This window comes from Dinoponera quadriceps, unplaced genomic scaffold, assembly GCF_001313825.1.
Source record: "Dinoponera quadriceps isolate SergipeBrazil2010 unplaced genomic scaffold, ASM131382v1 scaffold545, whole genome shotgun sequence".
Lineage (NCBI taxonomy): Eukaryota > Metazoa > Arthropoda > Insecta > Hymenoptera > Formicidae > Dinoponera > Dinoponera quadriceps.
In genome coordinates this window covers 59,012-79,460 of record NW_014554681.1, presented here as the reverse complement: position 1 = coordinate 79,460, position 20,449 = coordinate 59,012, and the positions used below count along the sequence as shown (strand labels likewise).

The window sequence follows — 20,449 nt, the reverse complement described above, 5'->3', positions numbered from 1 at the left end:
GAGAGCCGATCGATCGCGAGCGAAGAGCCAGGCAGACAACAGTCGATTTCGCTTCTCTCTCTCTCGCTCGCTCACGCTCTCTCACGCTCGGTGTATCCTCTCTCTCTCTCTCTCTCGCTCGCTCGCTCGCTCGCTCACGCACCCACTCGCTCACTCACACTCAGCCGCTCGCTCGCTCACTCTCACCCTCGCTCCACCACCTATCGGGCGGCCATTGATCTCCGTATCGACGCTGAGCCGACCAATCGGACGACCCCTCTCTGCCACCCCGGAGCACGGATTCCACCTACGGTGTCGCTCGATCGAGTTATCGTCGCGGATCGTTGCGGCCTCGAGTGCGTCTGCTTCTGAGAGGAGGACATCTTGGTGCGAGCGAGCGCTGCAACGGCGCGTCATGGACGACGCGCGCATCGGCGCATCGACGTTTCGATCCTGAAGCGGAGGATCATCCTGCGAACAAAGGGGAAAGGGAACGAGAGAGAGAGAGAGAGAAATCGGCAACGCGACTTCAAGGGCACCCGCGCGCCCACGAGACCGCGGGGATGAAGACCGCGGGCCTCGCCGGGCTGCTCGGCACGGTGTATCGATTCGACGATCGACCCGGTGAGGACGACTGAACCGATCGGGGGAAGAAGAAGGTCGCGGAGGGAAGAGGAGGGGGAGGAGAAGAAGAAGGGCAGCCGCAGTCGGAAGTTCGCGCGTTTCCACGGGATAACTTCCGCCGCCGGAATTACCGCGACCCAGTTCCGAGGAAAAAGCAAGTTCGCCCGGAACTTGGGAGAAGTCCAGGCCGATCTTCCCATGAAGATCGCCCGCCGGTGTGTCGGGGACTTTGCCAGTGCATCGAACCGGACGAGGAGTGCCGCGTCGTGTGAACTTTTTCTCGGGACAAGCGACTTTCCCGGGGGAGTGCAGAGACTTCCGCGAAGTGCGCCGACATCCGCCTAGCTGTGTTTTATCCATTTTCCGAGATAGACGAGAGCGTCGATCGAATCGGAAGCTGCCTCCTAGTTCCGCGCGCGCTGGGTCGAGGTCGGACGCAGGTGACGCGCGAGTCGATGTTTATGCTCGAAGTATCGGCTGCGCATCGAGCTACGTTGGTCACGAGGTATCGGAAAATCGATAGAAAGCTGACTGACGCCAGCGGCGGCGGCGGCGGAGGCGGTGGTGGAGAAGGCGGTGGTGACGGCGGCGGCGGCAGCGTCGTCGTCGTCGTCGGCGGTGGTGGTGGCGGTGGTGGTGGTGGTGGTGGTGGCGGTGGTAGTAATAGTAGTGGTGATCGTGCACGTCGTGGTGGTGGTGGTGGTGCTGGTGTCCGCGTTGGTTGTATTCGTAGGTGGTGGCAAGCGACGTCCGTGTTCGCCCACGCGCGCGCCCGCACACACGCACACGTAGCTTGAACGTAAACGCGCCCGCTGATGGTGACTCCGGTGGTGGCTTAGCCGGCCGGCTGAGGGGTGGTTCTTGTCACTTCGCCACGCAGAAGGGTGCTCGGCGCTTCCGAGCCACGAAGAAGAGGAGAAAAGAGAGAGAGAGAGAGAGAGAGAGATAGGTTATCGTCGCGGCGAACACGAACGCCGCCCCCCGAACAGTCCTCGTGCGGGTCCTCTCACGGTGAGACTGTCGTCGCGCGGAAAGTACGAGAAAGTGAAGAGTCGCGCCGAGCTACGCGAGAAGAGGACGATCGTCGAGTCTTGTCCGAGCGATTACGCTCGATCACCGCGTCCAGTCGGCGCTCTCGGAACTTCCACAGAGACTAATTCCGGTGGTCGCGCGGCTGGAAACGCGACGGAGGACTGTCATCGTCGTTGTTGTTATCTTCGGCGTCGTCGTCGGGCCGGGAGAAGCCCCGTGCAAGCCCGTGCGCGAAGAGGAGGACGCTTTCCGCTTCGCCGTTGCGGGTTTTGGCCTTCACGTGGACGAACGTGACACACAGACAGACAGACAGACACACACACGCACACACGCTCTCCCTCTCGTTCTCTCTTACTCTCTCTCTCACCCCCGGCGAAGGGTGAAAAGGCGCGTGTAGCGGTGCCACTGCGCAGGTACGACGGTGCAAGTACGGTAGAGTCGGTGTGGTGGTGAGCTCCAGTGACAGTGGTGGTGGTGGTGGTGAGCGAGTGAGCGAGCGAACGAAAGCTAGCAGCTAACCAACCGCGCACTCCCCTCCTCGCGAGCGAACATACGAACCGTCAGACACGTGGCGGGGTGAGGAGGGAGGGGGTATCGAGGAAAAGACAGACGGGGGAGAATCGAGACGCGATCGCACCTGGACCAGGAGAGGAACGCGCGCGCGGCACGCGCGCGACTCGCCGCATCCCTCTCTGTCGCGCGCGCCGAGCGAGGGACGGCCGACGACGAGGCGGCGAAGGAAGACGAAGAAACGGAAGAATAAGACGAGAGGAAGAGAGAGAGAGAGATAAAAGAGGGAAAGCGAGCGGCACCGCCGTGCGAGTAGCGGTAATAGCGTAATAGGACGGCGGACCAGGTGGCAGTGGTGCTGCTGGTAGTGACGGGTAGTCACCGTCGGGGTAGGGACCGTTAGGGGAAGGGGGCGGAGCGGTGTCCCGTACCGGGTGTGCGAGCGAACGAACGAAGGAACAAACTAGCGAGCAAACGAGCGAGCGGCCGAGAGACGGAGCGAGAGAACGACCCCCTTCTCGCGGCACTCCCCCGGGCTCCTCACCGTTTCTCTCTCTTGTAGGTACGCGCTCTCGTTCCGCCGGTGCGCTCGCACTCTCGCGGGCGCGGAGCGTGCGCTCTCACTCGCTCCGCGTGTGTCATGGGCGCACGGTGGTCGTTGCGCTACCGGGTCCCTATGCCGATCCGACGTGGCGGAGGTGGTGGCGCAGCGTTAACATCATCTGCGTCGTCGTCGTGCGGCCGGCTCGTCCTGCGCTCCCGAAGGCGCGCTCTCGCGAAGTCGTCCTCGCGTTACCACGTCGCCCGTCGGCAGCGTAGCCAGCAGTGACGGCGTGATCAGTGGACATAGGGTGGTTTTCGTCGTAGCACCCTCTCGCGGCGACGTGCGGCCCCGTCGACGTAAACAGAGGTGAGAGAAGACGGTACAACACCCAAGAGAGATAGAGAGAGAGAAACAGTCGGTGAGTGCGTGACGGTGCGGTGCGTTAACATTCGGTGCGGAACGCGCGCGCGCGCGCGGTGTCTCGACGACAGCGGAGCACGCGGCGGCAGCAGCGAGTGCGGCAGTGCGCCCACCCGAACTAGATGTGCGTAAATGGAAGGTATAGGGGACATAGCCGATCATCAACCGCATAGCGAGCAATTACTGGACCCGGTCGATTCCCCGGCGGCGGTGTCTACGCATGGCCGGGGCGGCGGTGGGGGCGGCTCGAATGGGAACTGTGCCGGTGGCGGAGGAGGAGGTGGTAACAGCGGAAGTAGGGGCAGCGTGGTCGGTGGGGGTAGACATCACAACCACCACCACCATCATCATCACCACCACCACCACCACCATCATCACCATCAGCAGCAGCATCAGCACGAGGTCGTCGTGGAAGCGACGGGCGGTAGGAGCGGCGGGGGTGGTAACGGCGGAGGAGGAGGAGGTGGTGGTGGTGGTGGTGGCAACGGAGGAGGTAGCGTCGAGGGTATGTCTTCGTCGGCCTCTCAAAGCCCCGACATCGCGTGCGCGAGCCTACCGCTGGAACTGCTCGCTGCTGGCGCGCTCGGCGTCAAGGAGGAGCGAGACCTCGCCGCCGCGGAGGACCTGTCGTCGTCCCAGGAACCGCCGAGCGTCGGCGGTGGTGGTGGCGGCGGTGATAGTAGTGGCGGCGGCGGCGGCGGCGGTGGCGGCGGCGGCGTCGGAGGTAACGGTGGCGGCGGCGGCGGCGGAGGCGCCGTCGGTGGCGGCAACGGCAACGGCAACAGCAACAACGGTAACAGCGGTGGTGGCGGCGGCGGCGGCGGTAGTGGCAGTGGTGGTAGTGGCGGCGGTGGCAGGCAGAGCGCGCGGGAGTCCCTGTCGGTGATCGTGCCGCCTCAGGACGTGGACGTGGACTCGCGCGACGCCGACTCGGAGCTGCTCAGTCCGGGCAAGCTAACGCCGACCTCGGGGATCAGCGTGTCGGTCGCGAGTATGATCGACGCGACGGACTTCAGGGCGATGCAGCCGGAGCCGACGTATCAGACACTGACCTCGGTCGCGGAGAGGATGTCGCCGCCCGGCTTCAGTCCGGGCTCGTCGTACGCGACTCTGACGCCGCTGCAGCCGTTACCGCCGATCTCCACCATGAGCGACAAGTTCGTGTACGGCGGTCACGCTGCCGGCGGCGTCACCGGCAGCTTCGCCGTGATGCAGAACAACGGCCTGGGTAACATCGGCCTCGGTATGGGCGGCTCGCCGTACGCGTACGACAAGCTACCCACCATGGGTATGTCGCCGCCGCACAACTATCCTTCGCCCGGCGCGGGATTGCAGCCGAGTCCGCTGTCGCCGCAGAGCGCGTACAGCCAGAGCGGCCTCAATTCACCGCACAAGTCCGCCAGTCCTCACTACGACCCGGCTTTTTTGCCGAGACTGCAGCAGAGCCCGGCGGCGCTAAGTCCGTCTTCGCCGCCGGCCGTCTCGGCGACCGCGAGTTTCGCGCCATCGCATCATTCGCCGCCCACGCACTCGGTGCCGGCTGCTTCGCCGCCGCCGATGCAGACGCAGCTGCAGCAGCAACAGCAGCAGCAGCAACAGCAGCAGCAGCAACAGCAGCAGCAGCAGCAGCAGTCGATGTTGCAGCAGACGATATCGCACACGCAGCACGTGCAACACACGTCGGTGGTGATGAAGACGGTGACGACCGCGGGCAACGGCGCCGGCGAGGTCGAGGAGATCAACACGAAGGAACTGGCGCAGCGGATCAGCGCGGAGCTCAAGAGGTACAGCATACCGCAGGCGATCTTCGCGCAGCGTGTGCTCTGCCGCAGCCAGGGCACGCTCAGCGACCTGCTGCGCAACCCGAAGCCCTGGTCCAAGCTCAAGAGCGGCCGAGAGACCTTCCGGCGGATGTGGAAGTGGCTGCAGGAGCCCGAGATACAGAGAATGTCGGCCTTGCGGCTAGCAGGTTAGTCGTCCGCGACTCAGAGCTCGACTCGGAGAGTGTGATTCTCACCACCCGACTTCTCAATCGTTTTACTCTCAAGCATTTACAGAAATTCCCCCCCGAGAAACCCCCCAACTCGTGTGTAACACTCTCGGAAAAAAAAAAAACAAAAAATGTCTCACCTCTCTACGACGATATACGGAGTATAATGTGTACGGAAACGCACGCTAAGTCGTGAGTCTTTTTCCATTTCTGTAAAGAAACGAGAAAAAGAGCGCAAAAAAAAAAAAAAACAAAACAGCATAACAACCACCCCGGGCTCCGATCGACGTTGTCGTGTTGTCATCGTCGTCGTCGTCATCGTTGTTGTTGTTGTCGTCGTCGTCATCGTCATCGTCGTGTTTGAATCTCTCGCACCATGCGTACACGTAGGGGAGAGAGGAGAACGCATACACGAAAAACGTGCGTACACCCGTGACACGGTGCACAGCCTCGTGTATCTCTCATGCTTCGTACATACACACATGCACACACACACTTGCATACACACACGTGCCTCGCTGCTCGCCTGTGTTCTCGTCCTGTGCGTCCTTGACACCGAGACGTAGATCCGCACGATCGCGCCACATAGATCCTCCGGGTGGCCCCCGGCGGCCCCGGCACGCCGGCTCGTTCGTAACGCGCGCTTTTCCCAAATCGTTGCCTCGGATCCCCCAAAGTGCGAAAGAGAGCTCATCGGGATCCCGAGGAAGGGTGCTCCCTCGCTTCGACAGTGTTCGGGGTAGTTTCGGGCAAAGTTTGGGAATTCGGACGCGAGGAAGATGAGGAAGACGAGAGGATGCTCGGTCTCATCCCGCACTTGTTGTCATGCGACTGTTGATAACGAACGAAGCGAGAGAATGGGGAGGCGGAAAGTAACATCGGAGAAGTCGAGATTTCTCCAATTGCGACTTCCAGCTGCTTCGTCAGAGCGACTCCGTGTGTGAGAGTCGCAGGAAATCGCGAGGCGAAATCCGTGCGAGTGAAAGAAAGAGACGTCGGAAACGATCACGGAAGTGACTTCCGAAATACGTGAAATACTTTCGGAGTGACTGCACGGAAGGGTTGCTCTCACCTTCCCCCCCTCCCCTCTCCCCTTCCACCTAGAGTTGAGCGCGATACCGGAGGGTGTCCTGTTTCCGCGTGTCGGCGCGAAAAATCGCATCTCGATCGAGTTGCGTCCTTCGCCGCCGATATCCTTCGATTCAAAACAAACCACACCCCCCGTTCGATGACACTCCGTCTCTTTCTTTCTCTTGAATGAGGAAAAGGCGGATAAACCATCTCCGAGCTGCTCGCTACGCGCCGAGCAATTCGGGATTACATTTGATTCGATATCTTCTAAATAAAATCGACGAGCGATCTCGAAACCGCGATCGAATTGTATAAATTTCCGCGCTTCTCCATTTTCATCCCCCGATAGCGCGAATTCGCGGTGAAAACGCGATATTCTTCATTTTTATTAACGCGCCAGGGATTATCTCGATTACATCCTGCAATCGATCGCTCAGGATCCGTCCGAAAGATTTACGCGTGCACTTTAATTACATCTTCGTATCGCTTTCGTCCCCCTAATAAAATGGCAGAGAAAAAGAAAAAACAACTACCCACTGACGTTAAATCTACAACGACTCGACACATCCCGATAATCCGCGCGATGCGAAACTCGAAGTTCCGAATCTACAAACTACCCGAAATCTACAAACTCCCCACGAAAGGAAAAAAATATTCGATGCCACAACGAAAAAATTGTGTCGTGTGTCGATATGTAAAATTCGGCGTATAAAATTGTGTCGTAATCGTGTTTGATAACGCTAATATCACTTACTAATATAAAATGCCCGATAAAATTGAATAAGAGATGTGAGGAATTAAATCACCCGCGTAAAAAAAAAAGAAACGAAGAAAACGTTCTCGTTATTCGCCGAATAAGTGCGCAATTTTTTAATATAAACTAATAACTCTTTTCTTCGCAAATTCATACTATTTCGAAATACGATATCTTTTTCCGCAGTAACCGAGACAGAATCAACAAATTAGGTTTGTTTCATGAGCGGTCAACAATCCCGGTGTATTTTTGTTTACGACGTACGAGCCAATCTGCTTAGCCAATTTTGCCGAGCGAGAGCTGTAGATTCGGAAATAATCAATCGAACAATTTTTTCCCGCGAGTCCGAATTTCAGATGGCGTGGGTGAATTGCGAGAGGGGTGCAGAGCGAATAGTGTGTTTCGCGAGAAGAAAGCAAGCGCCAATTAATCCCGGGGAAGCATGCACCGATCAGTCGACGTGATGACGCGCGGTTACACGTCCGAGACTATTCCGCCACGTACATTTCCCCGAGGACGATTTCTCGCTGAGAATCGTGAGAGAGAGTGACGGGCCCGGCGCGCTTCCTGCGGGCCCCCGACGGGGGACGAGGACATGACGGGACGGTACGATACGGTACGAGAGAGAGAAATAGACAGATGGGTACAGAGAGAAAGAGAGAGAGAGAGGGAGGGGAGGAAATTGCGCGGGAGGAAGAGAGAGAAAGACAGAGAATGATCGTGCAGAATGTTTCGGGGACACGCGCGAAAGATAACGCGCGCGCGCGCGAGAAAGAGAGAGAGAGAGAGAAAGAGGAAGAGAGAGCGAGCGCGCGCGCGAAACGGAAGCGCACACGTGGCAGCCACGTGGAGAGGCGTTCCCTTCCATATCATTCAGAGATAGACGCGCGGAATAACACTTTTCGAATTCAACATCCTTCGTCTCCGGCGCGGTGCGCGGTGCGCGGCGCGGCACGGCGCGGCGGCAGCGCGGCACGACGCTGACGGCGACGCCGAAGCGCCGCGACGGCGAAGCGCGCCGCGCGCCTACAGGTATTGATCGTGGTCACGCGGTCGGTCGGAGGCGCAGCCGCGACCTCGGCCTCGCACGGCTTCGCTTTCCGGACGCCATGTTCGCCACCACGCTGCCATCGTCGTCGTCGTCGGTCGCCTCCTCGTCGTCGTTGTTGCCTTCCCTTCCCCTCTGTCCCCCCCTCTCTCCCTCTCTTTCTCTCTCTCTCTCTCTCTCTCTGTGCATCTCTCTCGCTCCCTCGGCGCTATGAGGGCACCCTCTTTCAATCAGCGCGACTCTCCCCGCGCGGGATTCGCGAATTCTGCGTCGCATAAGCGCGCGAAGAAAGCGACGTTTCTCCGGTTTCCTGGGCGTGCGAGGGCTGAAGAAACGCCGAGACACTCGATCCCGTCCAGAGTCTCGCGTCTCTCTCCGAGACGCAGTTCGTCCGGGGGAACGCGAGTCCTTAACGCAGGACGAGGGAAGCCTCGCGTTTACCGCCGGGCTACGAAGCGTCCCGCCATTTATGAGCTCAAGCGCGACGACGGGCTTTCCCCGACGCGGATAATTATCTCCCACGAAGAACCTCCCGTTCTTCTTACGAAGTTCAACTTTCAATATCGTATATCTTCCTCCGGATAATTAAGCTCGAGATTGAGACTCCGTCGAGTTAGAAACCGCCTGAAATTAAACCGAAGGTTACGCGATTTGGCGACTTGCGTCCGATTCTACGATCATGGTTTAAGTCTAATCGACGATCGACTCAACGGAATTGACCAATCACACCGGCCAATTAGCTGTACTGATTAATGCGAACGGTTCATTCCGTCAAGATAATTGTCGATTAGATTTAGACCGTGATGGTAGAAACGGGCATTATAGAGCCCCGGTTCTCAGTCCGGAAAACGCCACAGTTCGCTGTGACTATCTCCAACTGCGACGATTGTCGCGAATCTACCGGCCACGCTAATAATCGTTGCTACAATTATCGTTAGCACGGAGCACGAAGAGATCGGGAGAGAGAGAGAGAGAGAGAGAGAGAGAGCGGAAAATTCACCACGGCAGGAAACTAAGCTCTCGCGTACCGCACGTCGCTCGGCTATGGAATTTCGTTTTTCAGCTGAGATGGTTCGAACGTCGCAAACACCTCGTGCGCGTCCTCGTTAAGAAAAATAAAAATCCCCCGCGCTCTCTCTTCCTCCCTGTCTCGCTCTTCTCGCTCTCTCTCTTCCTTCCCCCCCTCCCTCCCTCCGTTTTCCGTCACTCCTTTGCGCGCTTACCGAGGCATGAGGATAACGTCGAGAAGAGGGACTATCTACGGTAACAGTTCCACCGGCGGCAGCCCCTCGTAGTACGAAACTCTCTTAGGGTCGTGGAAAAGGCCGGTGGGGAGCGAAGAAAAGGCGCGGCACAGGAGTAAAGGGTTCGCCGAGAGGAGACAATGCCGAAGAAGAAGCGCTCGATCCAGTGCCCTTCAGATTAGAGTCCCTCTCTCCCTCTATTGTTTCCCACGTCTCTCTCTCTTTCTCTCTCTCTCTCTCTTTCTCTTTCTTTCCCCTCCGTGCGCGCGACGGAAGAGCCCGGCTCGCAGGAACACGAATTCGGAGCGCGCACGCGGGCGAAGGTGACTTGCCGTGAATTAAGGAGGTTGCAAGGCGAAATGAGTTTGATAAGAATTCGATGGAACTCACGCTACGTGTGCGCTGAAATATTTATCTAACCGCTTTTCCGCAATTAGGAAGAGATTGTCCATTCGAGAGCTGAGATATTTGCAACTAAAGTTGACAGATGCAACTAAAACTTTCATGTGTTCCTTAAGGTTAACGTATTTGTTTCTTTTATTTTCTAGTTTTAATATCTCCTAAATTGAAAATAAGACTCCGACGAAGAATCACAATGATCTTAAGGTTAATATGCAGACATTGTGCATAGATGTTAGAATTATTTCGTTTTTGAAATACAGCGATGTGAAATTCACGACTTACGATAATACTCGAAACACTTATGCATATGCAGATATTTAAACACTTATACTTCTCCTTTTATTATCTGTGCATCTGCATTAAATCAACTGATGCATAAATACGGTATTAATGAGAAAAATAAAACATAATATTTTCGTAAATTTGTAATATTGTGACTGCCTAAACTTTGTTTCAAATTAACGTTTATTATTTATTATTTAACGAAATGAACGTGATTTCGCTAGACAAATACTAAATTAATGAATAACCACCTTGATGCGCCACCGAAAATACGAGCCTCACAGCCTCGTTAAACAATCGGTCGACACGGCCGGATCTCGAATTCGCGATCTAAGGAGGAGGGAAAGAGAGCCGAGGGAAGTTTGATCGCAATTAATGCTATCGGAGAGAAGGAATCCGCTGGAAGCACGTCTCGAGCTCTCGGGCGAGAATTGCGATTCGATCGGAGAGGCGGACTCGAATTTTGAGCGACCGCTTAAAACACGCCGGGAGATTAAACGTCGACGGGCGTCGGCGAGCGTCGTGACGCGATCGATTCGAAATCAACGACAGCTCGGGACAAATCGTCACGTAATCGCGAGCACGCGAGCCGTATCGGCACGGATTTTCAAGTCGCCATGGGGGAGGATGCGTTTTTCCCACCGTGGGGGGAGCGGAGGTCTTCCGCGCGGCCTCCGAGTCTCCGAGGTCCGTCCAGCGCGGGCAGGGTTCTCCTCTTTTTCCGGGAAGCTCTATACCGGACGATGAATAATTCGCGAGCGCGAATGCGCGCCGTTAAAACCGAGCGATCAATCGGCCGGCGTAACGTTGCACTCTTATAAATTGCCTTTATTATGCCGCTATTGTTGTTCGTGCTCGAATTCATCTGGTAATGACTATACGTGCCTCATTGCTGGATGTCGTTTGCGTTTAATTGCGTCCACCGTCGCGCTATCGATCGTCACGTGGGGTCAGGTGCATTAGTCGCGAAGGCACCACCAGCGGCTCCTCCTCCGCCCCCTCCTCCTGTCTTTCTACATTCTACCTTCTCCTCCGTTTCTATCTCTCGTTGTCCCTCGAGCGCGCGCGGCGAGATGCGCCAAATTTATTTACGCGCGATCCGCGAGAACGGCCCTCTCTCTCTCTCTCTCTCTCACTCTCTCTCTCTTTCGTATTAATTTCCCCGCGCCCATCCGTCGACGTTGACGATCTTTCATAGCGTTATTTTTTCTCCATCGAATTGTCCGCCGAAGATAACCAGAATCCTGTTTCGCTGGATTCTATATTCCCGAGGACAAGGAGGAGGGGAGAGAGGGGGGGGGGATATGTCGAATGCATTTTTAAACACGCTCTGGAAGAGACTCGAGCGCATTTTAATTTTATATGGTGTACAGTACCGCGATAAAATGATTACCGTGATAAAATGGTGTTATTCGCGATTCTTCGTTTTTTTTTAATTATTTTTTTCTTTTCTTTACACGACGATGTAGAAACGTCACTCCCGATAAGCGCGCGAAACGGGCGCTTCGAGCGGGGAGGGAAACTTTCTGACGCGGGACGCGATATTTAAATCGAGCGAATATGCTTCGCTGTTTGTAGCCTGCCCCCCCCCCCCCTCCGTCCCATGTCTTCTCTTTTATGCATAAGCGCTGCCGTGGATCTGAAAGAGATCCGTGTATTTGAGGATCTGTGAATGATTCGAGGGGGAATTCGGATCTCTCGCTGGCGGCAAAACGCGAACGAGATGTTCGCGCCGCGACTGATAGTCGTAATTATTGTCGTTAATAACGGCGTTTCATCGCCCGCGTTCGACATTCCCGCTAATTTCCACTCGTGTCCAACGGGACGTTTTCGACGGGCGACGAATAAACAAGAAATCGAGATCTTTTGTACGATATCTGAAGCTTCCGCAGCCCGGATACTTAAATCGAGGTTATCGTGAACGTAACTGCATCCAACTGCTTGTGAGACAACTGAAATCTGGCGTGTCGCGACGAGAAGTCTTGAAAAATTTCGCCGAGCTCGCACAGCTCGCCGTACAGGTAGAACGAAGTGGGGAAAAACCCAAAATCTTGAAAATAATGTTTCGAATTGGTCATTATTTTGAATGCCTAACGAACAGCAATACTTCGTTATAAAAATTAATATATGTTATTCATTCGATTTAAGGACAAACCCTCAAATCGTAGAAGTAGGTTAGACTTTTGTACTCTAACTGTAATTTAATGTCTGTTTAACCGAAATACATCTTATGTATTTCAAATACGTCCAGCGTATTATACGAAGCATAAACACTCTTCGAACGTTCTTGACGAAAATCCTATTACAACGCTTATAACAATAATCATTTCGAGTTTATTCGTTGTTTATTTCATTACGTCTACAACTTCCCCCTAAGCTCCCGATTGTATTTTCCGACAGCAGATACCATTACTAAACTATCCTGTGGAAAATCAGGCGCTACTTCTTGCAGCTTTAGCTGCAATTGTTACTCCCGCACAATATAAAATATTACTTAATACACATAATGTCACTTAATAAATATTGCTGAACGAGAAATTCGAAATTATTGCAACAGTTATAAGCATAGATTAATGTAATCGGTTACTCTTATTTCATTCCTCTCTACGTCAGACGTCTTGATATTACTCTCCGAATGATCTGAACATTTCAAGGGGGAGAAACGCAAGGCGGAGAGATCATAAGGCATATCGGGAGAGATTCCGAAGGTAGGAAGGTTTTTTCCGCGCCTCCGTGCGCGCCGCGGCGAGGAGTGCACGATTCCGCGCCGCTTCATAATTAACGTCGTCTCGGCGGGCCGCGCGGCGACGTTCCCTCGACGTTCGCGAGTCGCGGTTCACGTCTTACGTCGGCCGCGCCACATGTCTTCTTACACACACCGGACATAATGAAAAAGGGGAATCGATACGGCCGTGTCGTTTCCCTGTCTCACGAGCTTATCGCGGAGTTACATCGCCGCGCTAGCGCTGCCACTGCGAGCGAGCGAGCTCCGCTCCGCTCCGTACGCCGTTGTGTTTTTAACGCGATCAATACCGGCGTCGGTTCGCGTAAACGTGGGATTTTTGAATCGCCGAGCTTCCCGGCGAGAGAGATCGAAGACGGCGTGCACGCGCGCGCCTCCTCGCGTTCCAGTTCCGCCGGAGCGGGCCGCCGCTTCTTCCGCCCGCGAGATCTCGCTTCCGAGTTTTCCTCGAAGAAAAGAGAGAAAAAAAAACAGAAGTAGAGAAAAGAAAAGGAGGGGGAGGGGCGAAACCGCGCATCAAAGCCGATGTGGCGTGACTGTTTTAATTAAAAGAAAAAGGAGGAAACTACGCCTCGAGATCGCGTAAAATTCCGCCGCCGCGCTTTTTTCATTTCTCCCCGACGAATGAACGAGCGAAGCAGCGCGCGCGCGCGCGCGCCTTTCCACGAGTTTCCCCGAGCGGACGAGAGGAGAGAACGTGACGTGTTTACGACTTTGTTTCGCTCGGCGCGCGCGTTCCTCACATGCGGCATGTAAAGTTTGGGCGGGGTCGCCACGACGACCGCACACACACGCGACTAATTAGGGGGTTACAGAGACCCCCCGGTTCTTTCGCGGTTTATTAGGTGCCGGCGATTCTACGGCGCTTTCGTACTTCTGCGTACGCGCGAGGGTGTTACGGGCAGCGCTGCTTGAATACGTGCATGTTCGTGCACATGTGTGTGCGCGCGCGCGCGCGTGTGTGTGTGTGTGTGTGTGGTTTCCACGGCGTTGTCACAGCACGCGCCGAAACGCGACACCGACAGTGTGGAGAGGCCTTATGCGTGCTCACATGTCGAGCATAGCACGAATTCGCCCCGCGTATCCCGCGTGCCCGCCGTAGTTCCTACGGGATATCCTGTCGGCTCGTCGGGAACGCGTTCGCTCGTTCCCTCCTCTCGCTTTTATTCCCCGATCGAATATTCAGATCTCCGATAAANAAAAAGCCCCCCCCCCCCCCCCCCCGCGCGTCGTCGCCCGTCCGGAGTTTATCGATACACCGCGACGGAATGTTTCCCGTCTTAAGGTCGACTCGGAGAGAACCGGAAAGAGGAAAAAGTAATCTCGTCTAATTCTCGCCCCGTGAGATCGGATGTATGTACGAATCTGCGCATAACTCGTTCCTTTTCTTATTTTGACGAGCGTCGCCATGCGAATCGCTCTTCCAGGAACGAGAGTCACTCGTTTCATTTCATTCGCGCGTTGCTGACAGAGGCGAATCAGGTGTCGTAATCAGATTAAATCGTGCCTGTTAATCCGCTAATTTAATTGACGTTGAATTCTTATCTCATCGAGTTTTAAGACTTCCCCTCTCCCCCTGGCTCCTCGAAATATTAATTTTTTGCAATTGTGTGCCCGCTCTCAGTCGTCGCGTCTGGCAAAACTGAACGATTCCGTTATTCGCTTTCAAGAAGACCGTGTAATCAGAAGATACGCGTCGAAAATATTCCAACGGAATCTTGCAAAAAGGCCAAAAGTTACGTCCGTTTCTTTATTTTCCGCACAGATCAGGAAAATTCACGGCGAACACCGTCCGATACACCGGATATCGTTACGCGAAGGAATTAATTAACTTTTATTTTCGCGAAAATTCGGATAGTTTCGATTCCTCCGCATTTCCGAACCCGTTGATCTCGGGCCGGCGAATTCGCAGATTTTCTCGCCACCGCTCGCCGAATTTTTAATTTCCACCCCCAGAATTCGGGTGTCCGTCCGCGTTCCTCCGTTAACGAAACCTCCTCGGTACTTTAAGTCTCCGTTAATCTTCGTTAGCCGTTCTCGCGAATTTACGGATCTCAAGGATCGAGAGTTGAAAACGTCCCATTGGACGTGGCACGCCATCGGTGCGCGATAAACTTCGACATTATATTCGGCGTCTCTTTCATACGGAAAGCGGCAAGCGAGAAAGAGAAAAAAAAAGAGACAGACAGAGAGAGAGAGAGAGAGAGACAAAGAGAGAGAGAGAGAGAGAGAGAGCTGGTTTTTCGAGATCCGCTTTTATGTAGGGGAAGAGGTCATTCAGTAGAACGCATGTTTTATCGGGCGGAGGGCGCGGCAGTGGGGCAGGGGGGAATCAAGGTGCAGATGTCGCATCAATGAACACCTTTCGTCGTACAGCTGTTACGCTATGCGAGCCGATACAACCGAGCGAGCCGTGGCTTTCGCATTTCACGCTGAACTTTTCTGGTTGCCCGCGCGTACGCGCGCGCGCAGCTACGGTAAAGCGGCCTATCGCCGCCGCCGTGCGCACACAAGGCCAGTTTTATGCCAAACGAGTACACACGCGTTCGTCCTTCGTTACCGTCCAGGAGGAAATATTATTCTAATGCTAATCTCTCTTCTCATTACCATACTTATCCCCTCGGAGCGGCGTTACCCTAAACAACGTTTCCGTATTTCCTACCTGCGAAAACGCTCGGAAATCAATCGCAAATTCGGAACGATTCTTCGACTTCGCCTCCTCGTCGTCCGCTTACGGACGAGTCGACTCGATATGTTCGCAAGCGCGATTTCAATCTTCGTAGCGCTGGGAAAGCCAGTTTGGTCGCATCGATCGAAAAACGGACGGTCAGACGGGCGATTTCGTTGAAGGAAACAAAATGTCTGTGGTTGTGAGAACAAAATTCTTTACGAGCATCGTATGATCGCCTTACCGGAGGATTTACATTGTCCGGGCTGAGAGAGCGCGGCGGAAATTTTGGAGATGTGCTGGCTTTCAAGTAGGTTCACCAAAGGGAAGATCCCGAGTCGAAATTTTGCTGCTAATTTGACGCTATTCAGGATAGTTCGCGCCTACTTAGACCGCCTACAGACTAGTAAAAACCTATTATGACGATACCGATACTTTTCAACTTCTCGTTTTGAACCTTTAATTCTACACGTTGAATTTTGCTACCTTCATCGTCCTATTTTAACGCTAAAAGAAGCGAAAACGAAAATTGTAATACATCATCAGGGTCAAAGTAGGGGTAGTAATATTATTAGAATTGAAATTGAACCCATTTTACTATCTTAGCTCCTACTATATTGTAGAATTAAAGGTTTAACATAGGGTCAACATTTCGACCAGGGATACTGCCTGCTCTATTAATATGTCCACATTCAATTTTTCACATTGGAAGCTCGTAGGCGTATTATGATGCGGTATTTCACACAACGTCATTGCTGATACTTGCTGTACCTGCCCTGCGCTCTTGTCAACGGTTAATTTTAATGCTCGCCTATCCCCGGACCCATCCGCAATGCTCCTCTGCTTCGCCCCGTTTCTCTCGTAGAGATCCGATCGCACTGGAATTTGTAAATTTGCGTGTCATGCCTTGCGATTTTTTCGCTAACTCTGTAGCCAGATTCAGGCACTCTATCATACCAGCGTTACCGTGATTACTACTGCATTGTACAGAAGCCGATATCTGTACCCACTTGTTCGTATTTTCCATCTCTATCTTTACACTTAACAATTCCTGGTAAGCTGGTGTCCTCATTTTACGTTATTTGTATCGAATGAATTTATTCCCCGTTAATAATAATAATAATATTAATAATTTGTTCGTCGTAACCAGAGATTTTGTTTCCTTCGAAAGATTGACCGCCTGTTTCCCGAAAGTGCACGAGCAGATTCGCACACCTGAGAGGCGAAGGTGCGGACGGGAAGACGATGCGGCCGTGCTCCATCGTAAATCGTGGGTCACGCGGCCGATTTCGATTCGGCGTTTTCCACGTTTAACGGAGCCGTGCACTTTCGGACGGCCCACCCGGTGTACGAAGCCCCGAACGACGCGCGGCCGAGAACCATAATCGCGAAATTGGCGAAGAATAAAGCCGGAGCGACGATCGTCGTCGAATTAGCATAGATTAGCATAACCGCCCTTGCGGAAAATTCAAACGTGACGCGATCGCTCGCCCTCTCGCGTTTCGCCGTATCGGTCGGCCCCGAAAAAAAGAGATGGAAAAATATGAACGTGCGTCCGTGGAATTTCAGTAGATGCGTGGCCCGCGTGCACGCGCAAAATAGGACAAGATCGCCCGCATGCTGTCTACTTGCTATCCGCTCGCTCGTCTAAAACTCGTCGAAACGGTTCGCTCGCGCGACTTTTCGCCCGTTCGCGATCGCCGCTCGCTGGAACGGAGCCGCGCGCGAGCGACGAGTCGAGTTAAGTTTCAAGCAGATCATTGATAAACGAAAGGTGACACTGGTATGTTTTGTGATAAGCCTTGCTCTCCTGGAACTACGCCTCTCGACCCGGCGATAGCGCCATTGTACTCGGACGGAGTATTCTTGCCGTCCGAACGACGACTTAAAACGGAGCGACCTGTTCCCGATGCTAATGGGATTTATGATCGAGCGTAATGAATACGAATTCGTATTTTCGTAGGGGATTACGCGGGCGGATCGCAAAAGTGCGAGGAGATAAGAAGACGGTTTCAAAATAAGCCGATCCAGAGCGCGAAAGTGTGCTTCGATTTTAGCGATATTCCCACGGAATGGATAGAGACGGCGGGGCAACTCGCGCGTTTTTACATTCGGGATAAGATCTCTGATTGGTGGGACGAAGTGTCGAATATTAAAGAAGGGACGGTTCAAATCAGGAGTCGATCGAACGTCGAATTTACTCGTCGTTCCCGCGAAAGAAAGACGGGCCCGCGAGCCGTCCCGCTCGGGATTTCGACGATGGGAATCGCCGGGGGAATAATGATGTTTTACGCGTGAAACCTCGGTTATCGATTGAACGCGCGAAGATAAAGCGATCGAGACACTCGACGGAGTGTAACGGTCGATGAAATAAAATCGTAAACTCGACGACGCGGAGGATTCAAAGTGCAATTTCGCTTTTGATCGCTCGAACGTTCAATTCGGGATCACGAAGTTCGCGGAATCTCCAGGATCCGACGGCTTTAGTATCCGCGCCAGCACCTAATTACGAGGCTCCAGAAAGCCTCGCTCGTACAGGCTCGTTCAAACACGGAAACGGTGTTCCTGGGACTGTAGAGCTCCTATGTACCGCGCGCGCGCGCGCGACAATCAAATATTGATAATCGCTCCGACTATTATCGCGGCTCTAAAAGTAGCGCGCCTGAGCGCTCGCGCGCCGCTTTTCGGCCTGCGTATTTCCCGAAAGTTTCCCGTCGAATTTCTCGGATACACACCGCGCTCGCTTCCACCGGCTGACTCATCCACCACGTCACGCATGCGATATACAGGGCGGCCGCGATCTACCGCGCTCTCCGGTGCGAAAATCCGACTCTCACCGTTCGCGAAGCGGAAAACGGATTTTCCATTATCGCGCGATCTCGACTGTCCCGACTCAAAGGGGGAAGAAACATTCTTCGTCGGCAGTGTCGATCGACGTACACCCGAGAAACGAGGATCACTCAAAGGAGATCGAGGATCTTCCACCATGCCCACCCGCGCACGGAAGAAAGAATCAGCTCCCACAGCTGAAAACTAGTTTTCCATGTGATACAGCTAAAATTTACTTAATTCAGCTCATTCCTTTTGTCCTTGTTACGTTACTAAAAACTAGGTCTGCCGGTGAAATTTCAGTTGTACCGCGCGGACAGCTAATTTCCTTTTTCGCGCGAGAAATTACGCGAGTCCCCGTGATCATTTAACTTTCCAACCGGCCGTCATTAAAGAATCCGCCACGATCTCGAGAAACGAGGACGACCTACGTACCTACGTGCATATGTACGCGCGGGACACCCCGTATATGTATGTAGGCCGCACACAACGCACGCCACGCGAAGTCTCTCTCCTATTCCCCAACCCCGCAGGGCTCTTCGTCCCTCTTACCCTCCCTTTCTCTCTCTCTCTCTCTCTCTCCTGGCGGGCTCTAAACCCTCGTTCTCTCCATCACGTAGACGTAGTAACGGGGTGTTCAGTGGGAACCGGCTTTCTGTTACGACGCACACACGCCGCTTCGCAACAACTGTTACGTACGTGTCTCGCGTACGTACAGGGTGGTACGGAAGGGTAGTAGAGCGCGCGCGAAACGACGACGACGCTCCGCGTGAGAAAGGAAAATTCGTAGTCGCATCACACACACACACACACGTGTATATACGTGTGTGCCACGAGGTAAAAATCTCTTCGAGCGGAGGGAGGGTGGAAGGCGGCATTCGACAGGCCAATTCCGTCCAATTTCCAAAGCGATACTTCCGCCCCTCGCGCGCAAATTGAATTCGAGGCTTAATTACGCGAGGCGCACCGCGACGCGCTCCGTGAAAATTAGGACCGCTTCTCGGTGTTGTCCGAGAATTAAAATCGCGGGGAAGAGGGGAGGAGGGGTAATAAGTCTTTCGGCGACACCGAGTGAGAGAGAGAGAGAGCCCATGTCGGAGGTCCGTGAATCGCGAATTCTTCCGTCCGAAAATAACCGAACAGTCAGTCATTGATGTCCTCTGCCATCCCTCCTCCCTTCTCACCATCCCTCTCTCCCTCTCGCCGTGTAACGGGGCTGATATATTTTATACATGCCGAGATGCACCCGCGAATATTCGGGGATTGTTATCCGTCGCGCGGATAACGGTGGAGTTGGTCTCCCGTGTGACACGCGTCGTATGCAATATTCAGGGGAAGAAAGGTTGCGCCGAGGTCGATAGATTTCGCGCCCGGCATTCGGCAGGAAAGTTTATTTTCTGCGGATTATTAAAATTAACGAAACTTTCCGTACTCCTGATGCATTGCGAAGCTGCTCGTTAGAAAACGAGCGTTTCACACGTCGCATTCGCCGCGAAACGGCTATAGTTATATAAGAAGCATCCAATTCCGCAAAATTATGATCTTTGCGATTTTGTTGCGCGGAGGAAATATTGTAGCAAAAATCACCGCGAAATTGTGCAATGTTGTACCGTTATCACGTGTGTGTTGTAATCTTTAGTGATGCGTACGACGGAGTACGTCACTAAAGATCGCAACGTGACAATTGCAATTATAATTCCGGTATGATCCAACGTTACAAAATTCTGTGGTAATTTTTCTACAGAATACTTTCTTCGTGTATAAGTAAATAGTCTATATGCCTTTCTATATAAAATAAAAAGATCCTTATAAGCATCTAAATTGATCCGAAAACACATTTTATTTTCTACTTTTAATTACTTTCCACCAGTTACGTCTTATTCGCCCATTTTTCAAGAGTTAAGCTTGTCAATGAACACTATTGAAGAGGAGAAAATGGGCCACGCTTGACTTCTTGAATGATAATGACGAGCCTCGGTGCTATTTGTACTTTTCAAACCGCGTATCAAATTTTCATCCTCACTTGGCGCGAAACACACTTCATGTGGGTTAGATCTTTTTTACATAACTATGGCCAAATATACTCGCGCTCGACACCGTGTCACTTCGGTTTCGTCGAAGCACTCACTTCCCTCGACAACTGTCAGCGTGGCCAGGACGATCATGAACGTTCCGAGAATTCGGAACGAGGACAACGAAGATGAACGTCGCGCTTAATCGGATTAAACGTGCAATATTGAGAGCGCGACGATTTATGATTTATATATATATATATATATATATATATATATATATATATATATATATAT

General features: G+C 53.4%; 1 protein-coding gene across 1 annotated transcript in view; it reads left to right on the top strand.

Moving 5' to 3' along the window:
• Positions 1–2,358: 2,358 nt before the first annotated feature.
• The window catches only part of LOC106740828 (one cut domain family member 2-like), a gene marked incomplete at its 3' end in the record, with an annotated part of 75,164 nt that continues 57,073 nt past the window's right edge, over positions 2,359–20,449 (top strand). Inside the window, exons 1-2 of the mRNA XM_014612259.1 lie at positions 2,359–3,756; positions 3,961–5,078. Coding sequence (XP_014467745.1) covers positions 3,242–3,756; positions 3,961–5,078 — 1,633 coding nt within the window. The remainder of the gene's footprint in view (positions 3,757–3,960; positions 5,079–20,449) is intronic.